Source organism: Nomascus leucogenys, chromosome 4 (assembly GCF_006542625.1).
Source record: "Nomascus leucogenys isolate Asia chromosome 4, Asia_NLE_v1, whole genome shotgun sequence".
In the NCBI taxonomy this organism is placed as follows: domain Eukaryota; kingdom Metazoa; phylum Chordata; class Mammalia; order Primates; family Hylobatidae; genus Nomascus; species Nomascus leucogenys.
In genome coordinates this window covers 72,064,888-72,081,706 of record NC_044384.1, presented here as the reverse complement: position 1 = coordinate 72,081,706, position 16,819 = coordinate 72,064,888, and the positions used below count along the sequence as shown (strand labels likewise).

The window sequence follows — 16,819 nt, the reverse complement described above, 5'->3', positions numbered from 1 at the left end:
TGGGTTTTCTTAACTTGAATATAGGATTTTAATTCATAAATTTTTTTATTTAAGGAAAATAAATTTTTAATGTTTGCATTTGTTTTTCATTTCTCTTCCCTACCTAGAAACGATGGAAAGAACTTTCTAAGGAAGACTTATCTCCTGCCTTTGATCATTCACCAAACAAAATAATGACTGAAAAATACAATGGGAACAGAATAGGTTTAGAAGAAGAAAAACTGACAGGTGACCGATGTACAGGACTTTCCTCTAAAATGCAAGATACAATGGAAGAGAACAGTGAGAGGTAAGCTTTCTGTAACTACATGCTGAAAGATGAGGCTTTTTTATTTTAAAAATAAATTTTATGGGACCAGGTGCCATATAGGATTTCAGATATGTAATTTTTATATTAGGAAAATACAATCACGCCTGTAATCCCAACACTTTGGGAGGCCGAGGTGGGAAGATCACTTGAGTCTAGGAGTTTGAAACCAGCCTGGGCAATATAGTGAGACCTTATCTCTACAGAAAATAAACAAAATTAGCCAGGTGTGGTGATGGGAGCCTATGGTCCCAGCCACTCGGGAGACTGAAGTGGGAGGATCACTTGAGCCGGGGAGGTCAAGGTTGCAGTGAGCTGAGATATCACCACTGCACTCCCACCTGGGTGACAAAGCAAGACCCTGTCTCATAAATAATAATAATAAATAAATAATTATGTGGATATGATATATGAAATAATATAGGCCCTTTTCTTATTAATATAACCCTTTTTTTTCCTCTGTCACCCAGGCTGGAGTGCAGTGGCACAACCTTAACTGCTCCACCTCCTGGGTTCAAGCAGTTCTCATGCCTCAGCCCTCCCATGTATCTGGGATTACAGGCACCCACCACCATGTCCAGCTAATTTTTGTATTTTTAGTAGAGAGAGGGTTTCACCATGTTAACAAGGCTGGTCTTGAACTCCTGACCTCAGGTCACCTGCCTCAGCCTCCCAAAGTGCTGGGATTACAGGCGTGAGCCACCATGGCCAGCCAAATTAATATAACCTTTATTTCTTACCTGAGGGTATTTAGTATATGATGACAAAGGTGTTCTCAAGGAGCTTTCAGCCAGTACTTAGAAACCAGTTCAAAAATCCTTTAAAACAATAATGATTGAGTGTAAAAGTTAATATAATTGGGTGCTAAAATATATGGTGTGGTACAGAAAATAAGTAGTATGAATAACTGCCATTTGTACTATAATTATAATGTAACTGATAATACGCCTTTAATAAAACATTTAAACGTGTAAGCTTAATTGCATTACTGGAGAAAGAAAAAGGCGTTCTTTAAAAATCCATATGAATGTGGCATCTATTCAGAATTTTAAATTACAACTACATTTCTAAGACTGTCTCTCACAGATTGGGAAGCTGATAACCTGGTATAAGTCACATAGCAAAGTGAATGAGCTTTTTCTTTCCTCTCTCCTGCATCTCTGAATAACTTTTCTTCTTCTCTTTTTGCCAGATATACTTCTTATAGTGGGGAATTTTATCTTGTGGTTATATTTGTTAGATTGGAATGAAAATAGTCAAAGTCTGCCATACATTATAGCTTTACTGCTGTATTTTCCTAATATAAAAATTAAACACCTGAAATTTTATGAATGTTAACATATTCCAATATATAATACATGTATTATTATATATTATAGTGGAAGAGTTTATTATGATTTAGCAATGTTATTCCTAATTTTTGACTTCAGTAGTTTTAGACTGCAAGAGAAAGCATAATTTTTTTGGTTCCTTTTTTCATCTTAAATAGAATACCTTTAAATGAGGAAATAATAGTTTTAAGTTACCTTAGCTTTTTCAATAATAAGACTTTCAGATTCCTGGTGTTACTGCTTTTTTCCCCCTTTTATCTAGTACTATCTGCAGAATTAAATGAAAAACAGACTTGATGACTGAAATGGCGTTCTTAGTATTTCAGAAGTGTTGAGTTTTAATCTACAAAGATTCAGACCAACCATGTTAATCCCAGTGAGTTAAATCACTCATCCAAGCTTGCAGATAACAGAGGAGACTACTAAAACCATGCAGGAGTTATGGAGTGATTGCAGAAGACTGTTTCATGGGGTCTGTGTGTGTGTTTATGTGCCTGTACATGTTTTCGCATGTGGTGGCGGTGTTTTCTTCTTTCCCTTTTTTCCTTCCCTGTCTGATAAATGAGACTGGTGCATATATGAAAGCAGAGAGTCCCAACGGAAAAGTCAGAATTCTAAGCGGAGAAGGCTGATTAGAAAAACAAGGTTACAGAAATAAAGAAGAGGAGGCCGGGCATAGTGGCTCATGCTTGTAATCTCAGTGCTGTGGGAGGTCAAGGCAGGCAGATCACTTGAGGTCAGGAGTTTGAGACCAGCCTGGCCAACATGGTGAAACCCCATCTCTGCTGAAAATACAAAAATTAGCCAGGCATGGTGGCACACGCCTGTTGTCCCAGCTACTTGGGAGGCTGAGGTGGGAGAATTGCTTGAACCCAGGAGGTTGCAGTGAGCCGAGATCATACCACTACACTCCAGACTGGGCAACAGAGCAAGACTCTATCTCAAAAAAAAAAAAAAAAAAGAAATGTAAAAGAAGAGCATAGGATCGGGGCGTGAAATAAAGGTTACTCTGAACAGTTTTAATTTTTAATACCTATAGATAGCTTTGCATTAAAGATCTTAATAAAAGTCTTATCGAAAGAATTTCAACTTTCTTTTTTTTTTTTTTTTTTCCCCAAGATGGAGTCTTGCTCTGTCACCCAGGCTGGAGTGTGCAGTGGCGCAATCTTGGCTCACTGCAACCTCCACCTCCCCGGTTCAAGCAATTCCCCTGCCTTAGCCTCCCGAGTAGCTGGGATTACAGGCCCCCGCCACTACACCCAGCTAATTTTTGTATTTTTAGCAGAGACAGGGTTTCACCATGTTGGCCAGGCTGGTCTCGAACTCCTGACCTTGTGATCCTCCCGTCTCAGCCTCCCAAAGTGCTGGGATTACAGACGTGAGCCACCACGCCTGGCCAGAATTTCAACTTTCAAAAGAAATAGAACACAGTACTTTCTTGTATTCATTTTCATTGTTGAATATCCTCCAAAGCAGTGTTTTTCAAATGGAAGGTCAAATCACATAGTCGTGAAGTTTATTGGATTATAAACATTTTTTAAAGAAGAAAATAGAATAAAATAGAAATTATCAGCATATCACAAATAATAACATGAATTTAACAGATGCTGGCGAGGTTGTGGAGAAAAAGGAATGCTTAAACACTGCCGGTGGGAGTGTAAATTAGTTCAACTGTTGTGGAAGACCACAGTGTGGTGATTCCTCAAAGACCTAAAAACAGAAATATCATTCAACCCAGCAATCCCATTGCTGGGTATACACCCAAAAGAATATAAATCATTGTACTGTAAAGATGTAAACATGCACGAGTATGTTGATTGCAGCACTATTCATCATAGAAAAGACATGGAATCAATCTAAATGCCTATCAGTGATAGACTGCATAAAGAAAATGTGGTACATATACAGCATGGAATACTATGCAGCCATAATAAAGAACGAGATCATGTCCTTTGTAGGAGCTTGGATGGAGCTGGAGGCCATTATCCTTAGCAAAACTAATGCAGGAACAGAAAACCAAATACCACATGTTCTTACTAACAAGTGAGAGCTAAATTATGAGAACACATGGACACACAGAGGGGAACAACACTGGGGGCCTATTGGAGGATGGAGGGTGGGAGGAGGGGGACAATCAGGAAAAATAACTAATGAGTACTAGGCTTAATACCTGGGTGATGAAGTAATCTGTGCAACAAACTTCCATGACACAAGTTTCAAGCTTATGTAACAAGCCTGCACGTGTACGTACCCCTGAACTTAAAAAAGAATTTTAACCTGTTTTTATATATATATGTGTGATGTATAAATTCCATATATTTACATATACATTGTGTACCTATGTAAGTGTGTGTGTGAGGTTACTCTGTTGTGATGCTGTTTCTTACTGTAGGTTGCAGTCTGAGTTTGAAAGCCAGTATTCTCAATTACAGTTCAACCCAGAAACCCAGATCACTGAGAGTGAGAAACAACTTGGACATACAAAAAGTCTGGGGCGGGCAGAGTGGCTTATGCCTGTAATCCCAACACTTGGGGAGGCTGAGGCGGGTGGATCACTTGAGCCTAGCAGTTCAAGACCAGCCTGCACAACATGGCAAAGCCTATCTCTACAAAAAATACAAAAATTAGCCAAATGTGGTGGAACCTGCCTGTAGTCTCAAGGGAGGCTGAGGTGGGAGGATTGCTTGAGCCCAAGAGGTTGAGGCTGCAGGGAGCTATGATCACGCCACATGATCTTCCATGGGCCAGCGTCCACAGGAGGCATTCCCATTGGTTAATGTCCTAAATTGCATAAATATACGGGAAAACTTGGGCAGGTCCCACGTGGTAAGTCATTACACAGACATAATTTTTTTAGGCCCTACTAAGGAAGAAAAGATTTTATTTTATCACAAATCAAGAGTAGTCTTGTCATTCTCTGGAATTGTGTTCTTAAATTAGATACAGGCATGCCTTGGTATTATTTGTCTCTAGTCCATTCCTGAATTACATAGTGCACTTTTGGAAAGCAAAAACCTCTGTTCCATTCTTTTAAATGAGAAAAATAGTGTGTTTTCAGCCCAACCAGAAAGCATAACCAGTTCCCCCAAATATAGTACAAAACCTTTTAAACTCCTATATAGCATTTAAAGCACTAATTATGTAATCGTATAACACTTAAGGGACTCATTATTGGGCTTGTATGGTAAATGACAAAATACTAGATACAAATTATAATTGCCTTCCATACCGCAATGAAAATAAAAACTGAAATAATATGTTAAAGATTATATCTAAATTGGAACCTTGTTAACGATACCCCCAGGCTCCTGGCAAAAGCTAATAAAGGGCCCATGGGAGTCTAACTCCCTCTCTGTTTTTATACATATTTTGCCTACACTTGAACACAAATGTTTTCACTAGCAGGTACATGCATATTTGTGATAGTGAATTTTCAATTCAGAGAGTGAATTCTTGGTAAGAATTTTTGCAAGTCATTATAGCAGATACTCAGATGGAGTTCAGACAGCCAGGGATACCTGGATATATGATAACAAAAAGTGAAAAAGACATGAGAAGGCACCATAAGATGAACAAAGATAGCAAAACACAGTCCCTCCTCAAGTTGCAGAATATGTTACGAAGATAAAACAAGTACCCAAGTTAGCACATTATTAGTAAATTATAAATTACTTCAAATTAAATGCCGTAAGAATAGAAGGGCTAGAGGGGGTGGAGCAAGATAATTGAAGAGTAGAACTGAAATGAGAGGACAGGAGAGAAGGGAAGGTTTCTATTTTAGTGGGGAGCAAATTTGGAGAACAGCAAAAAACGGCAAGAACAAAGTTTGCATAGCAGGAGAATATTGGCAAGCATTTGCATGGACATGTGTTCTCAGTTCTCTTGGGTACATATCTAGGAGTGGAATTGCTAGGTCATATGGTAACTCTATGTTTAACTTTTGAGGAGCTGTCAAACAGTTTTCTATGGCAGCTGAACCATTTTACATTCCCGCTAACAGTCTCTTGGGGTGAGAAGGTTCCAGTACACCAAAGAAGTGTAACATTGATTAAAATATTCTCAGACATAGTTCAATTCAGATTTCTCTTGTCTGAAAGGTTCACCATATAGCTTTTTTAATAAAGTTTTATGGAAATATAATTTATATACCATAAAGTTTACTCATTTAAAGTATACAATTCAGTGACTTTTAATATATTTACCACATTGTGTAGCTGGCACCACGATCTAATTTTAGAACATTTTCCTGATCCCAGCTTCTGTAGCTGTTTAAAAAATATTTCAAGATTAATCAAAGACTGATACTATATTTAGTTGATGTGATTCTTTGGTCTCCTTTAATCTGGAACTGTTCCCTACCTTTTTTTTCCTTGCATGACATTTGTATTTTTGAAGCTTCTAGGCCAGATATCTTTTAGAATGCCCCATACAATGCATTTCTTTAATCATTATTTATCATAGTTAAATTCATGTTAAAGTCTTGGCCAGGAAAAAGGTAGTCTCAATGTAGGAGACATTGAAGAGGCATTTGAGATTTTTAAGCACCATCGTGCACTAGGCCCAGTAACAAAAAAAAAAAGATTTTAAATCAAGCTACGTGTCCAGGAGTATGCTCTAGAAAAATTACCATGGCAATAATATTTAATTTGAGGGCAAGGAAGCTGGTTAGGCCTTTGCTGTAATACAGAAAAGTGAAAAGAGGGAATGGAAGAAATAGTAACCTATATGTTGCCATTGGCCGTTTTTGTGTGTGTGTTTTTATAGAGAGGCAAGACGCTATATTGCACAAGCTGGACTTGAATTCCTGGGCTTAAGCCATCTTCCTGAGTAGCTGGATGGCATTATTATTTATGTAGAACCAGAACTAAGTATCTTGGGAGTCAGAGACCTTCCACTGAAACAAAATTTCTGAGACCGGACCCAGTGGCTCATGCCTGTAATCCCAGCACTTTGGGAGGCTGAGGTGGGCAGATCACTTGAGATCAGGAGTTCGAGACCAGCCTGGCTAACATGGTGAAACATCATCTCACTAAAAATACAAAAAAATTAGCCAGGCATGGTGGTGCACGCCTGTAATCCCAGCTACTTGGGAGGCTGAAGCAGGAGAATTGCTTGAACCTGGAAGGCGGAGGTTGCAGTGAGCCGAGATTGCGCCACTGCACTCCAGCCTGGGCAACAGAGCAAGACTCCATCCCCCCACCCCACCCCCCCCCAAAAAAATTTCTGTATTGACTATGAAAATGGGAGGTAGAAATGTGTATGGTCAAATAAAAGAATAGGTGCTCCCACAACAGAATATTCATGGAAATATTAAATAGATAGCTTTCATGAGAGCCTTAACCATCAAACGTGACCAGGAAATGGGATCAGATGCAAGTGGTACCCCCTTGTCTTCCCACTCCTGCTTCTGCTGACTAGTTAACAAGGAAAGAAAACTAACAGTCATCAGTTCACGTGTCAAGAAAGTATCTTGCTTATTTTCAGGTCCCACTAAAAGCAGTTATGAATATAAAACTACCAGGAATGGTTGTCAAGGTACATCTCTGAATCATTGAAGAATATTGAGGCTTTTCCTGGCCGGGCGCCGTGGCTCACACCTGTAATCTCAGGACTTTGGGAGGCCAAGGCGGGTGAATTGCTTGAGGTCAGGAGTTCAAGACCAGCCTGGCCAACATGGCAAAACCCTGTCTCTACTAAAAATACAAAAAATTAGCTGGGCATGGTGATGCACGCCTGCAATCTCAGTTACTCGGGAGGCTGAGGCACGAGAATCACTTGAGCGTGGGAGGCAGAGGTTGCAGTGAACCAAGATTGTACCACTGCACTCCAGGCTGGGTGACAGAGCAAGACACTGTCTCAAAAAAAAGAATATTGAGGCTTTTCCCCTCATTATTCCAGTGTTCAAGTAGGGTGAAAACTATGTGGATGTGGATGGTTTTATTTGCTCCTAGGTCCTCTGTGTTAAGAGTACTCAAGTCCTACTCTGTGTGCACTTCCTTTTACTTGTTTTTATTTCTTCATAGTGCTCTACGGAAACGTATTCGAGAGGACAGAAAGGCCACCACAGCTCAGAAGGTGCAGCAGATGAAACAGAGGCTAAATGAGAATGAACGAAAAAGAAAAAGGTGGTTATATTGGCAACCTATTCTCACTAAGATGGGGTTTGTGTCAGTCATTTTGGTTGGCGCTTTTGTTGGCTGGACACTGTTTTTTCAGCAAAATGCCCTATAAACAATTAATTTTGCCCAGCAAACTTCTGCACTAGTAGCTGACAGTGCTACATTAATCATAGGGGTTTGTCTGCAGCAAACGCCTCATATCCCAAAAGCGGTGCAGTAGAATAGACATCAACCAGATAAGTGATATTTACAGTCACAAGCCCAACATCTCAGGACTCTTGACTGCAGGTTCCTCTGAACCCCAAACTGTAAATGGCTGTCTAAAATAAAGACATTCATGTTTGTTAAAAACTGGTAAATTTTGCAACTGTATTCATACATGTCAAACACAGTATTTCACCTGACCAACATTGAGAAATCCTTTATCACAGGATTTGTTTTTGGAGGCTATCTGGATTTTAACCTGCACTTGATATAAGCAATAAATATTGTGGTTTTATCTACGTTATTGGAAAGAAAATGACATTTAAATAATGTGTGTAATGTATAATGTACTGTTGACACGGGCATCAACACTTTCTATTCTTCAGCATTTCAGGGTAAATATATTTTATAAGTATCTATTTAATCTTTTGTAGTTAACTGTACTTTTTAAGAGCCCAATTTGAAAAATCTGTTACATAAAAAATAAATTGTATGTCGATTCAATTGTACTGGATACATTTTCCATTTTTCTAAAGAGAAGTTTGATATGAGCAGTTAGAAGTCGGAATAAGCAATTTCTACTATATATTGCATTTCTTTTATGTTTTACAGTTTTCCCCATTTTAAAAAGAAAAGCAAACAAAGAAACAAAAGTTTTTCCTAAAAATATCTTTGAAGGAAAATTCTCCTTACTGGGATAGCCAGGTAACAGTTGGTCAAGACTTTGTAAAGAAATTGGTTTCTGTAAATCCCATTATTAATATGTTCATTTTTCATGAAAATTTCAATGTAGTTGGGGTAGATTATGATTTAGGAAGCAAAAGTAAGAAGCAGCATTTTATGATTCATGATTGCAGTTTACTAGACTGAAGTTTTGAAGTAAACACTTTTCAGGTTCTTTCTACTTCAATAAATAGTATGATTATATGCAAACCTTACATTGTCATTTTAACTTCTTAATGAGTATTTTTTAAAGCAAACTGTATAATGAATTTAACTGCTCATTTGAGTGCTAGCTTTCCTCAGATTTCAACATTCCATTCAGTGTTTAATTTGTCTTACTTAAACTTGAAATTGTTGTTATAAATTTAATTGCTAGGAGGCATGGATAGCATACGTTATTATGGATAGCATACCTTATTTCAGTGGTTTTCAAACTATGCTCATTGGATGTCCAGGTGGGTCATCAAGAGGTTACTTTCAACCACAGCATCTCTGCCTTGTCTCTTTATATGCCACATAAGATTTCTGCATAAGGCTTAAGTATTTTAAAGGGGGCAGTTATCATTTAAAAACAGTTTGGTCGGGCGCGGTGGCGCACGCCTGTAATCCCAGCACTTCGAGAGGCCAAGGCGGGCGGATCACGAGGTCAAGAGATCGAGACCGTCCTGGCCAACATGGTGAAACGCCTTCTTAACTAAAAATACAAAAATTAGCTGGGCATGTAGTCCCAGCTCCTTGGGAGGCTAAGGCAGGAGAATCACTTGAACCTGGGAGGCAGAGGTTGCAGTGAGCCGAGATTGTGCCACTGTACTCCAGCCTGGCAACAGAGCAAGACTTCATCTCAAAAAAAAAAAAAAAAAAAGTTTGAAAACCATTGGTATAGATAGATATTTTGAATTGATTTGCATAGTCTCCTTGAATGTGTTAAATTATGTTGAAAGTATGAAAGCAGGATGTAGGTGGTACTACATATTAAATAAGATTTATATAACGTGTGCCTGTGTCCTGATTCAGTATTACTGTGTCCCGTAACCTTGAAATGGAGAGGAGGTAAGAGGGATATTTTTTTATGTCTGTCTGCATTAAACCTGTGTTGAGGCATCCAAGACCCTTACATTTCAGGTTGTTACTGGTTTAAAACCTCTTTCCAGTTTGCATTGGTTTGTCTTTGCTAAACACAGTATGTTACTCTGCAAGTCATATACAGGTAGACCTTATGACATTTCCAGTTGAAACTAGGCTTGCTTTCGGTACACAGGTGAAGACTTGAGGAAGCCAGTGCCAGGGAGGATGTGCCTCACCCCTCAGCTGGCTGAATGCGCTTCATCGGCTTATGCTTTGCTTTCTGTATGCTTTCTGTCCTTCTGGGTGGTGTCGCATATATTTTTAAAACCACATTCAGTGTGATGAACACTTGTTGGTACACTTCTAAGGTTAGTCATCTTTCCTTCTCTGAGCAGATCCTTGAGAAGGGCATTGACAGTGGATGCTTTAAATAGTGTTCAGTTTTTACCAGTAATAATATTTTTTGGTGGATGTCATGAAAACACATGACATCGTATTGTGCCCATGATCATTATCCTGACTTTTTATTGAATGAGGTGTGCTGGTCAAAGAGACAGACGTGGCTGCCTTCTCTGGTAACAGCCAGAGGAAGAAGTTAGCAATTCTAGATGGATTCTATAGCTTTAAAAAACTTGTTGTATCCCTAGGTCCTCATAATATTAAATATTTTCTAATTTTAACAGATTTTAAGAGTCAGATATATACTTTGACTTGAATGAGGTAGTGTTGCTTCTTAAATACGTTAAGGAAGACAAAATTTAAAAAAAAACAGGTTTCTTTTATTTTCAGGAGTTTTTAATTCATATCTAGTTCATTTCCACTCATATCTATTTCTGCTAATAGATTGACAGCAACCTTTGGTTTAATGCTGTGTTCTCTAGCTACACTGACAAGTTATATATTATTTTCCAGTGTTAGCCAAGTATTTATTTTATGTTAGCCTATGACTGAGTTTCATCTATGCTTGCACATATATAGAACGTAAAAATATAATTCTCCATGTTTAATGTATCCATATAAAAATGAAAATACCCATTTTCTGCATTCTTAAAGGGTTAAGAAAAGTAACATGTAATAAGTACATGGAGGACTTTAGAGTAATATAAAGACCATTTCTTGTGTTAGAGGAGACTTTATACATTTGTCAGATTTTCTGCCTTTTGGTTCTTTTATGTTCTTAGTCCATTTCATTATTGTTTTAATATTTCTACCAAGGAATGAACAAGAAAAGAGAAAGGAAGAAAAAAAATGTGTTAATCATTTTCTTTTAATGGTATGTCAGCAGAAGGGGTTCTGACTCTAAGCTAATGTGCACTTGTGCCTGTCCTCTTTGTCTTAAAGTTGGTGGTATGAATCGAAAAATGTGTATTGGTTTAAAAAGCAGTTTATGATATGAAATGGTCTTCCAGTTTTTGTATCAACTCCTTTGCTTTCAACAGTCAGTTCAAAGCACCATTTATTGATGGTTTACTGTATGCCAGACACTGTATTTTTTCTTTACGTATTACCCTACTTAATCCTCAGCACAATTTTATGAAGTAGGTATTGTTAAGCAGCCTGAAACTGGCATTTCTCCATCCTTTTATGGTGCTGTCATTGAAAAGTCTCAGATGTGTAACATGTTCTAGAAGTAGAGAATTCTCAAAGAAAGACCGCAACTGCAACTCATTTCCCTCTGAGAAAAAATATCCCTGACTAGATTACATATCTAGTTCCAGACCAGAATCTGGTGGTATAATAAAAGTGTTTTGATTGACTATTGTATACCATAATGAGTACCTACATTCCCAAATTGCCTGCCTGGTTGTTGTACAGACTTAAAAACCTAGCCTGCCTTGATTTTTACTTTTCAGATACACATGTTTAAAGAGATTTTTGCTGGTCACAGTAGCTCACACCTGTATTCCCAGAACTTTGGGAGGCCAAGGTGGGAGGATTGCTTGAGCCCGGGAGTTTGTTCAAGATCAGCCTGGGTCTCTACTTAAAAAAAAAAAAAAAAAAATTTAGCTGGGTATGTTGGCACATGCCTGTAGTCCCAGCTACTCAAGAGGCTGAGGCAGGAGGATCACATAAGCACAGAAGTTTGAGGCTGCAGTGAACTATGATGGAGCCATTGCACTCCAGCCCGGGCAATAGAGGAGACTTGTCTCTCTATATATATTTGTCTCTCTCTCTCTCTCATAATACATATATACATATATATATACACACACACACACACACAGATAGAGAGATACATATAAAATAGATATAAAAATATATTAAAGATATTTTAAAGATTATTTATAAATATATGTTTTTTAAAAATATAGTCTATTATAAGCCAAACGTCATTAGGCATGTAGTCCATTTCTTTCTATGTTCAGGCAGGAGTTCCAGTTCTATCAACATTGGTTTATCTTTTTTTCTAGCAGGTGCACACATGGGTTCTCAGTGATGTGTAGCCAGGACATAGATTCCTCTCAGTGTGTTGCACCCTGCAGGGGGAGATGTCTGAGGTCATCCCTCGCCTGGCTATGCTTGATGCACAGTGCATAGCAGAACTAAGTGCATAGCAGAAATGCCTGTTCTGCATTCCTATTTATAAATCAACAGCTAATAAAGTCTCTTTTACTTTTAAGAAGCCCTTATTTGGCTTTGGCATATTTACATGGTAGGGGCCTAGAATTTTATAAATAAAATTTTGAAAAATAGAAATGTATTTTCTCACGATTTAAAAACCACCTGTATGGTTTACTCTGGAGTTGACCTGTTCCACTCATCCTTCTCCCCAGTTCATTTGTTTGGTTTCAATTCCACTTTCCCTTATACCTATCTTCAAAGCAGTGTCTATGGGACAGCATCGCCAAGAGCCCTGACTGGGCCTGGCTTGGTAACTCACTCCTGTAATCCCACCTGCCCCTAGAAGTGCAGATATACTAGAAATTACAGCTGTCTTTGTTCCAGTGAATATGCATAAGGGGTAACATGCCTTAGTGGAAAGCAGCTCAGATTGTGTCGACTCCTCAATCCCTGCTCTACCAAGAGCTCTCCAGTTCCAAAACTGTACACTCAGTGGCTATGTTCTGTGTGCCTGCTCCCAATACAGCCATTATGTTGTTCATCCAGATTTGAGAATTTAAGCTTTTCACTCCTCTTTGGGTAGTATTATTTAAGAACTTCTAGGAAAATAGTATGAGTTTGGTTATTTTTCCCTTGGCAGCAGGAATTTTCTGAATATTTAGCACATTCAGATTGCTCCAAGAACAGCATTGAGCAATGCTGCACATGTGCTTTCTCCTAAGGCTGTCTCCCCTGGTGCCTGGGTTCTGGAAAGACTCATTGTCCTTCAGGGAAGGGAGCATTTTTCCTCATTGCCATTGCTGAGCCTTTTCTCCTGCCGTATACTATTTAGCCCAGCATGGAGCCGTCGCCGACTGTAAGGAGTGATGGATAGAAGTGTTTACTTGGTTTGTGAGGCCTTGTCTCTAAAGGGTAACAATCTGACAAGGAAAACATTTCAAAGAGCCCTGAACAGGCCTGGCTTGGTAACTCACTCCTGTAATCCCAGTAGTTTGGGAGGCCGAGGCTGGAGAATCATTTGAGCCCAGGAGTTCGAGACCAGCCTGGGCAACACGGTGAAACCCCACTCTAAAAAAAAAAAAAAAAAAAAAAAGAGCCGTGACCCTCTCTGGGCAATCCATTGGGAGAATTTGAAAAGTTCAAACTTTTGAACTCTTCCTACTTTATTTTTTTTAATTTAGAGTGGAAGGTGGGAATTACGCAATTTGGTGAAGACGTTACAGAAACTGCTTCAGGACTTTCTGGTTTTACGTATACAGTATGTTTTGAGGAGCTCCAAGAATTGCACAGGAATTTTTTTCTTTATACAGACCATTTTTTAAAGACACATCAAGTTATTCTTTATTGTGGCTCTAATTTGGCATATTTTTCAGACATAGGTTGCTCTTGATACGTCAAATTTCTGCTATTAAAAACTTCAGTTATTTTGAGTTTGGTGAATTCAGGAGAGGGAACCTAGGTAAGTCATCTGTAGGGCATCTTTGCACCTTAAGAGAAGTTTCTGATTAGCCTCAATCCAGTTTAGTAGAATATTAGTGTGGATATCTGGTGGCAAAACCTATTCTTGGTGCAATTTGGCTTTTCGTGGCCTCGGGCATAGAGCTGACTTGGGAGTGGACCCTCCGTCCATACCCACCCGGCCCTTGCGCCTTCCTAGCATAAAGCGGTGTGTCAGAGCCACTGTCTCCACAGAAAGCACCATGTTTGTTTCATTTGACTTATTTGAACCTGTTTCTCTTGCCTTTGCCTTTTAAAATAAAAATAGCAAAAACTGATTCAAGTGAATCTATTAGAATTTTCTAAAATGGAGCCCATTTGTCTTTTCAGTCTTGCAAGTAAAGTCTTTAAAACAATTAACCCTCCCAATGATTTAACTGTATTTTCTTACCCCCCCTCCCTGAATAATATTTACGAAGAAATAATAACGTGAATTTTTAAAAACGCTGTCCTTCAGTTGTTATAAATGATAGTTCATTCTTGGTAAGTATATCTGTAACAAAATACTGGGGAAGGACATGAGGTATGGTGAACACTTACAATTCTGCCAACCTGCTTAAATACATAATCTAAATTTAACCCACGTAACACCTCTTCTAGGTAGACAGCATTCTCCCTATATTCAGATGAGAAAACTGGGTCAAAGAATAAGTAACTTGCCCAAGATTGCACAGCTAGTACATGACAGAACTGAGATTCACTCTCCAATCTGTAGACTTCCAGTAACTCCAAACCTCATACTTTTTCTGTTATGTTACACTGACTCTGTTTTTAATGGAATATTTAAATGAGATATTTAAGTGGGAAAGTAATAGACAACCACTCTTACCTGTTAAAATCCAGAGTAATTCTCTATTTTTTAAGTGGAGCACATTTTAAAAACTTTGTGCACCAGTTTGAACTTCCACTGCAAAAGAGAAATACTAGAACATCAGAGTATTCTCTAAACCAGACATTATTTCATTCACTTTGATTGAATTATTTTAAAAAGACTTCTGGATGCATGGAAAACATACATATTTTGCAGCACTCAGAATCAGTAAAAAGCACCTTCAGCCACTTTGGTTCAGGTTCTGAAGATTCATGTAATAAACATCCGTAGTAGTTTTGGGCTCACAGATACCTGATCGGAATGTTTTCTTGATGACTTGACATTTCTCCGTCAGTGTTGGATAATCAGAGAAAAAAAGGACTGTTCAGAACACCAAGGTGCTTGGTACAATTATGCCAAGTACCCTGTCTTTAAAGGGAGTAGCCTAATTCTCAGCATTTGAGAGTTTTTGACTAAATGTGTGGATATGATTTGTATTTCCTATTTATTAATATATATGTGAAGATACAATACTGACAAGTACTTAGATTTGGAGGTTTTGCAGTACTGAGGGGAGTTGGGGGAAGAATGGAAATACCATTGACCTCCTAAAAAGTTCAGTTACTTGCAAAGTTTGGGAGGTGACATCAAAAACTCAACTGCCCTTACAATAGTCATTCCATCTGTCTGTTGCTTATTTGAATTCTCACTTATTTTTACTTTATGGCATTAAAATACAATAAATCTGTCAATTGTGTTATGTCTTTTAGTAGTAGCTTAAGATTGGGTCACTTCATTTCGGTAGATATAATTGTTAGTATTATCCTTCAGGACAAAAAGCATCTGCTAACAACCTGTGATTTAAAAATATAGGCCAACTTTATGTTCAAACATTATGTTGATAATATTTTTAGCAGTATTACACAGTGGAGGTCCAAATTGGATTAGACTTTTGCATTGAATTCCAAAGTATTGGTAAGTCTAGCACATACTATAAAGTCTTGCTAAATTCTTGTGGGTACATTATTTTTAAAACCTGTCTGTCGGTATCACACAGAGGTCACTTCTTGAGTAAAATAAGATGACCTTAAGAATTCACATAATTCTTGAATATAAGTCACGACGCTTTCACATGAGGCCGCGTCATACTACCATCGTTTGGAAATCCAGCATCTCAGCCGTTTTACCAAGATAACAGTGCAGCACTTAGTGTGGTTGAATGTGTCATGTGGGAATGATTTTTGGTCGCCTTTTCAGTTCATTGTTAATCCTTTTATGTTTGTGTGCATCTATGTTCGTCTGTGTGTTTGGTAAATATGAATTGAATAGATGACTTCTTATTTTATGTTTTAGGCCAAGATTGACAGACACCTAATATTCATGACTTGAGAATATTCTGCAGCTATAAATTTTGAACCATTGATGTGCAAAGCAAGACCTGAAGCCCACTCCGGAAACTAAAGTGAGGCTCGCTAACCCTCTAGAATGCCTCACAGTTGTTTGTTTACAAAGTAAACTTTACATCCAGGGGATGAAGAGCACCCACCAGCAGAAGACTTTGCAGAACCTTTAATTGGATGTCTTAAGTGTTTTTAATGAGTGTATGAAATGTAGAAAGATGTACAAGAAATAGGAGAGATTACTTTGTATTGTACTGCCATTCCTACTGTATTTTTATACTTTTTGGCAGCATTAAATATTTTTGTTAAATAGTCTTATGTTGGTTTGTGTGCATTATCTTAGGACAGCTCTGCTTCAAATAATGAATATTTTCCTGTGGGTTTATAATTTCTGTAACAAGCAATTGACATATTGCTGAGGCGGGTGGATCACTTGAGTTCGAGACCAGCCTGGCCAACATGGCGAAACTCCATCTCTACTAAAAATACAAAAAAATTAGCCAGGCCTGGTAGCAGGCGCCTGTAATCCCAGCTACTCGGGAGGCTGAGGCAGGAGAATCACTTGAACCCAGGAGGCAGAGGTTGCAGTGAGCCAAAATCGCACCACTACATTCCAGCCTGGGCAATGAGTGAAAACTCCGTCTCAAAAAAAAAAAAAGTTTTTATAGTTGCCCTACAATAAATAGTCTTTCTATACTAAGTACAGTTTAGGTGAAAGCAGTAATAGAAGAGTTACGATATTCCTTTGTTACTTGGGAGAATATTAATATGGATAATGGTATTGCCTTAAGGTCGACATT

General features: G+C 38.3%; 1 protein-coding gene across 6 annotated transcripts in view; it reads left to right on the top strand.

The window, feature by feature from the left end:
* PTPN2 (protein tyrosine phosphatase non-receptor type 2) overlaps nt 1-16,334 on the top strand; it is a 100,671-nt gene extending 84,337 nt beyond the window's left edge. For 3 of the 6 annotated variants that reach the window (XM_003276694.3, XM_004087756.2, XM_030810801.1), the window contains 3 exons: nt 108-289; nt 7,662-7,763; nt 15,973-16,334. In XM_003276694.3, the coding sequence (XP_003276742.1) occupies nt 108-289; nt 7,662-7,763; nt 15,973-15,994 (306 nt within the window). In that variant the 3' untranslated portion in view covers nt 15,995-16,334. Of the gene's footprint in view, nt 1-107; nt 290-7,661; nt 8,892-15,972 lie in introns of those variants that run through there. The other 3 variants (XM_012506390.1, XM_030810799.1, XM_030810802.1) reach the window with 1 other exon arrangement.
* The last annotated feature ends 485 nt before the right edge of the window (nt 16,335-16,819 follow it).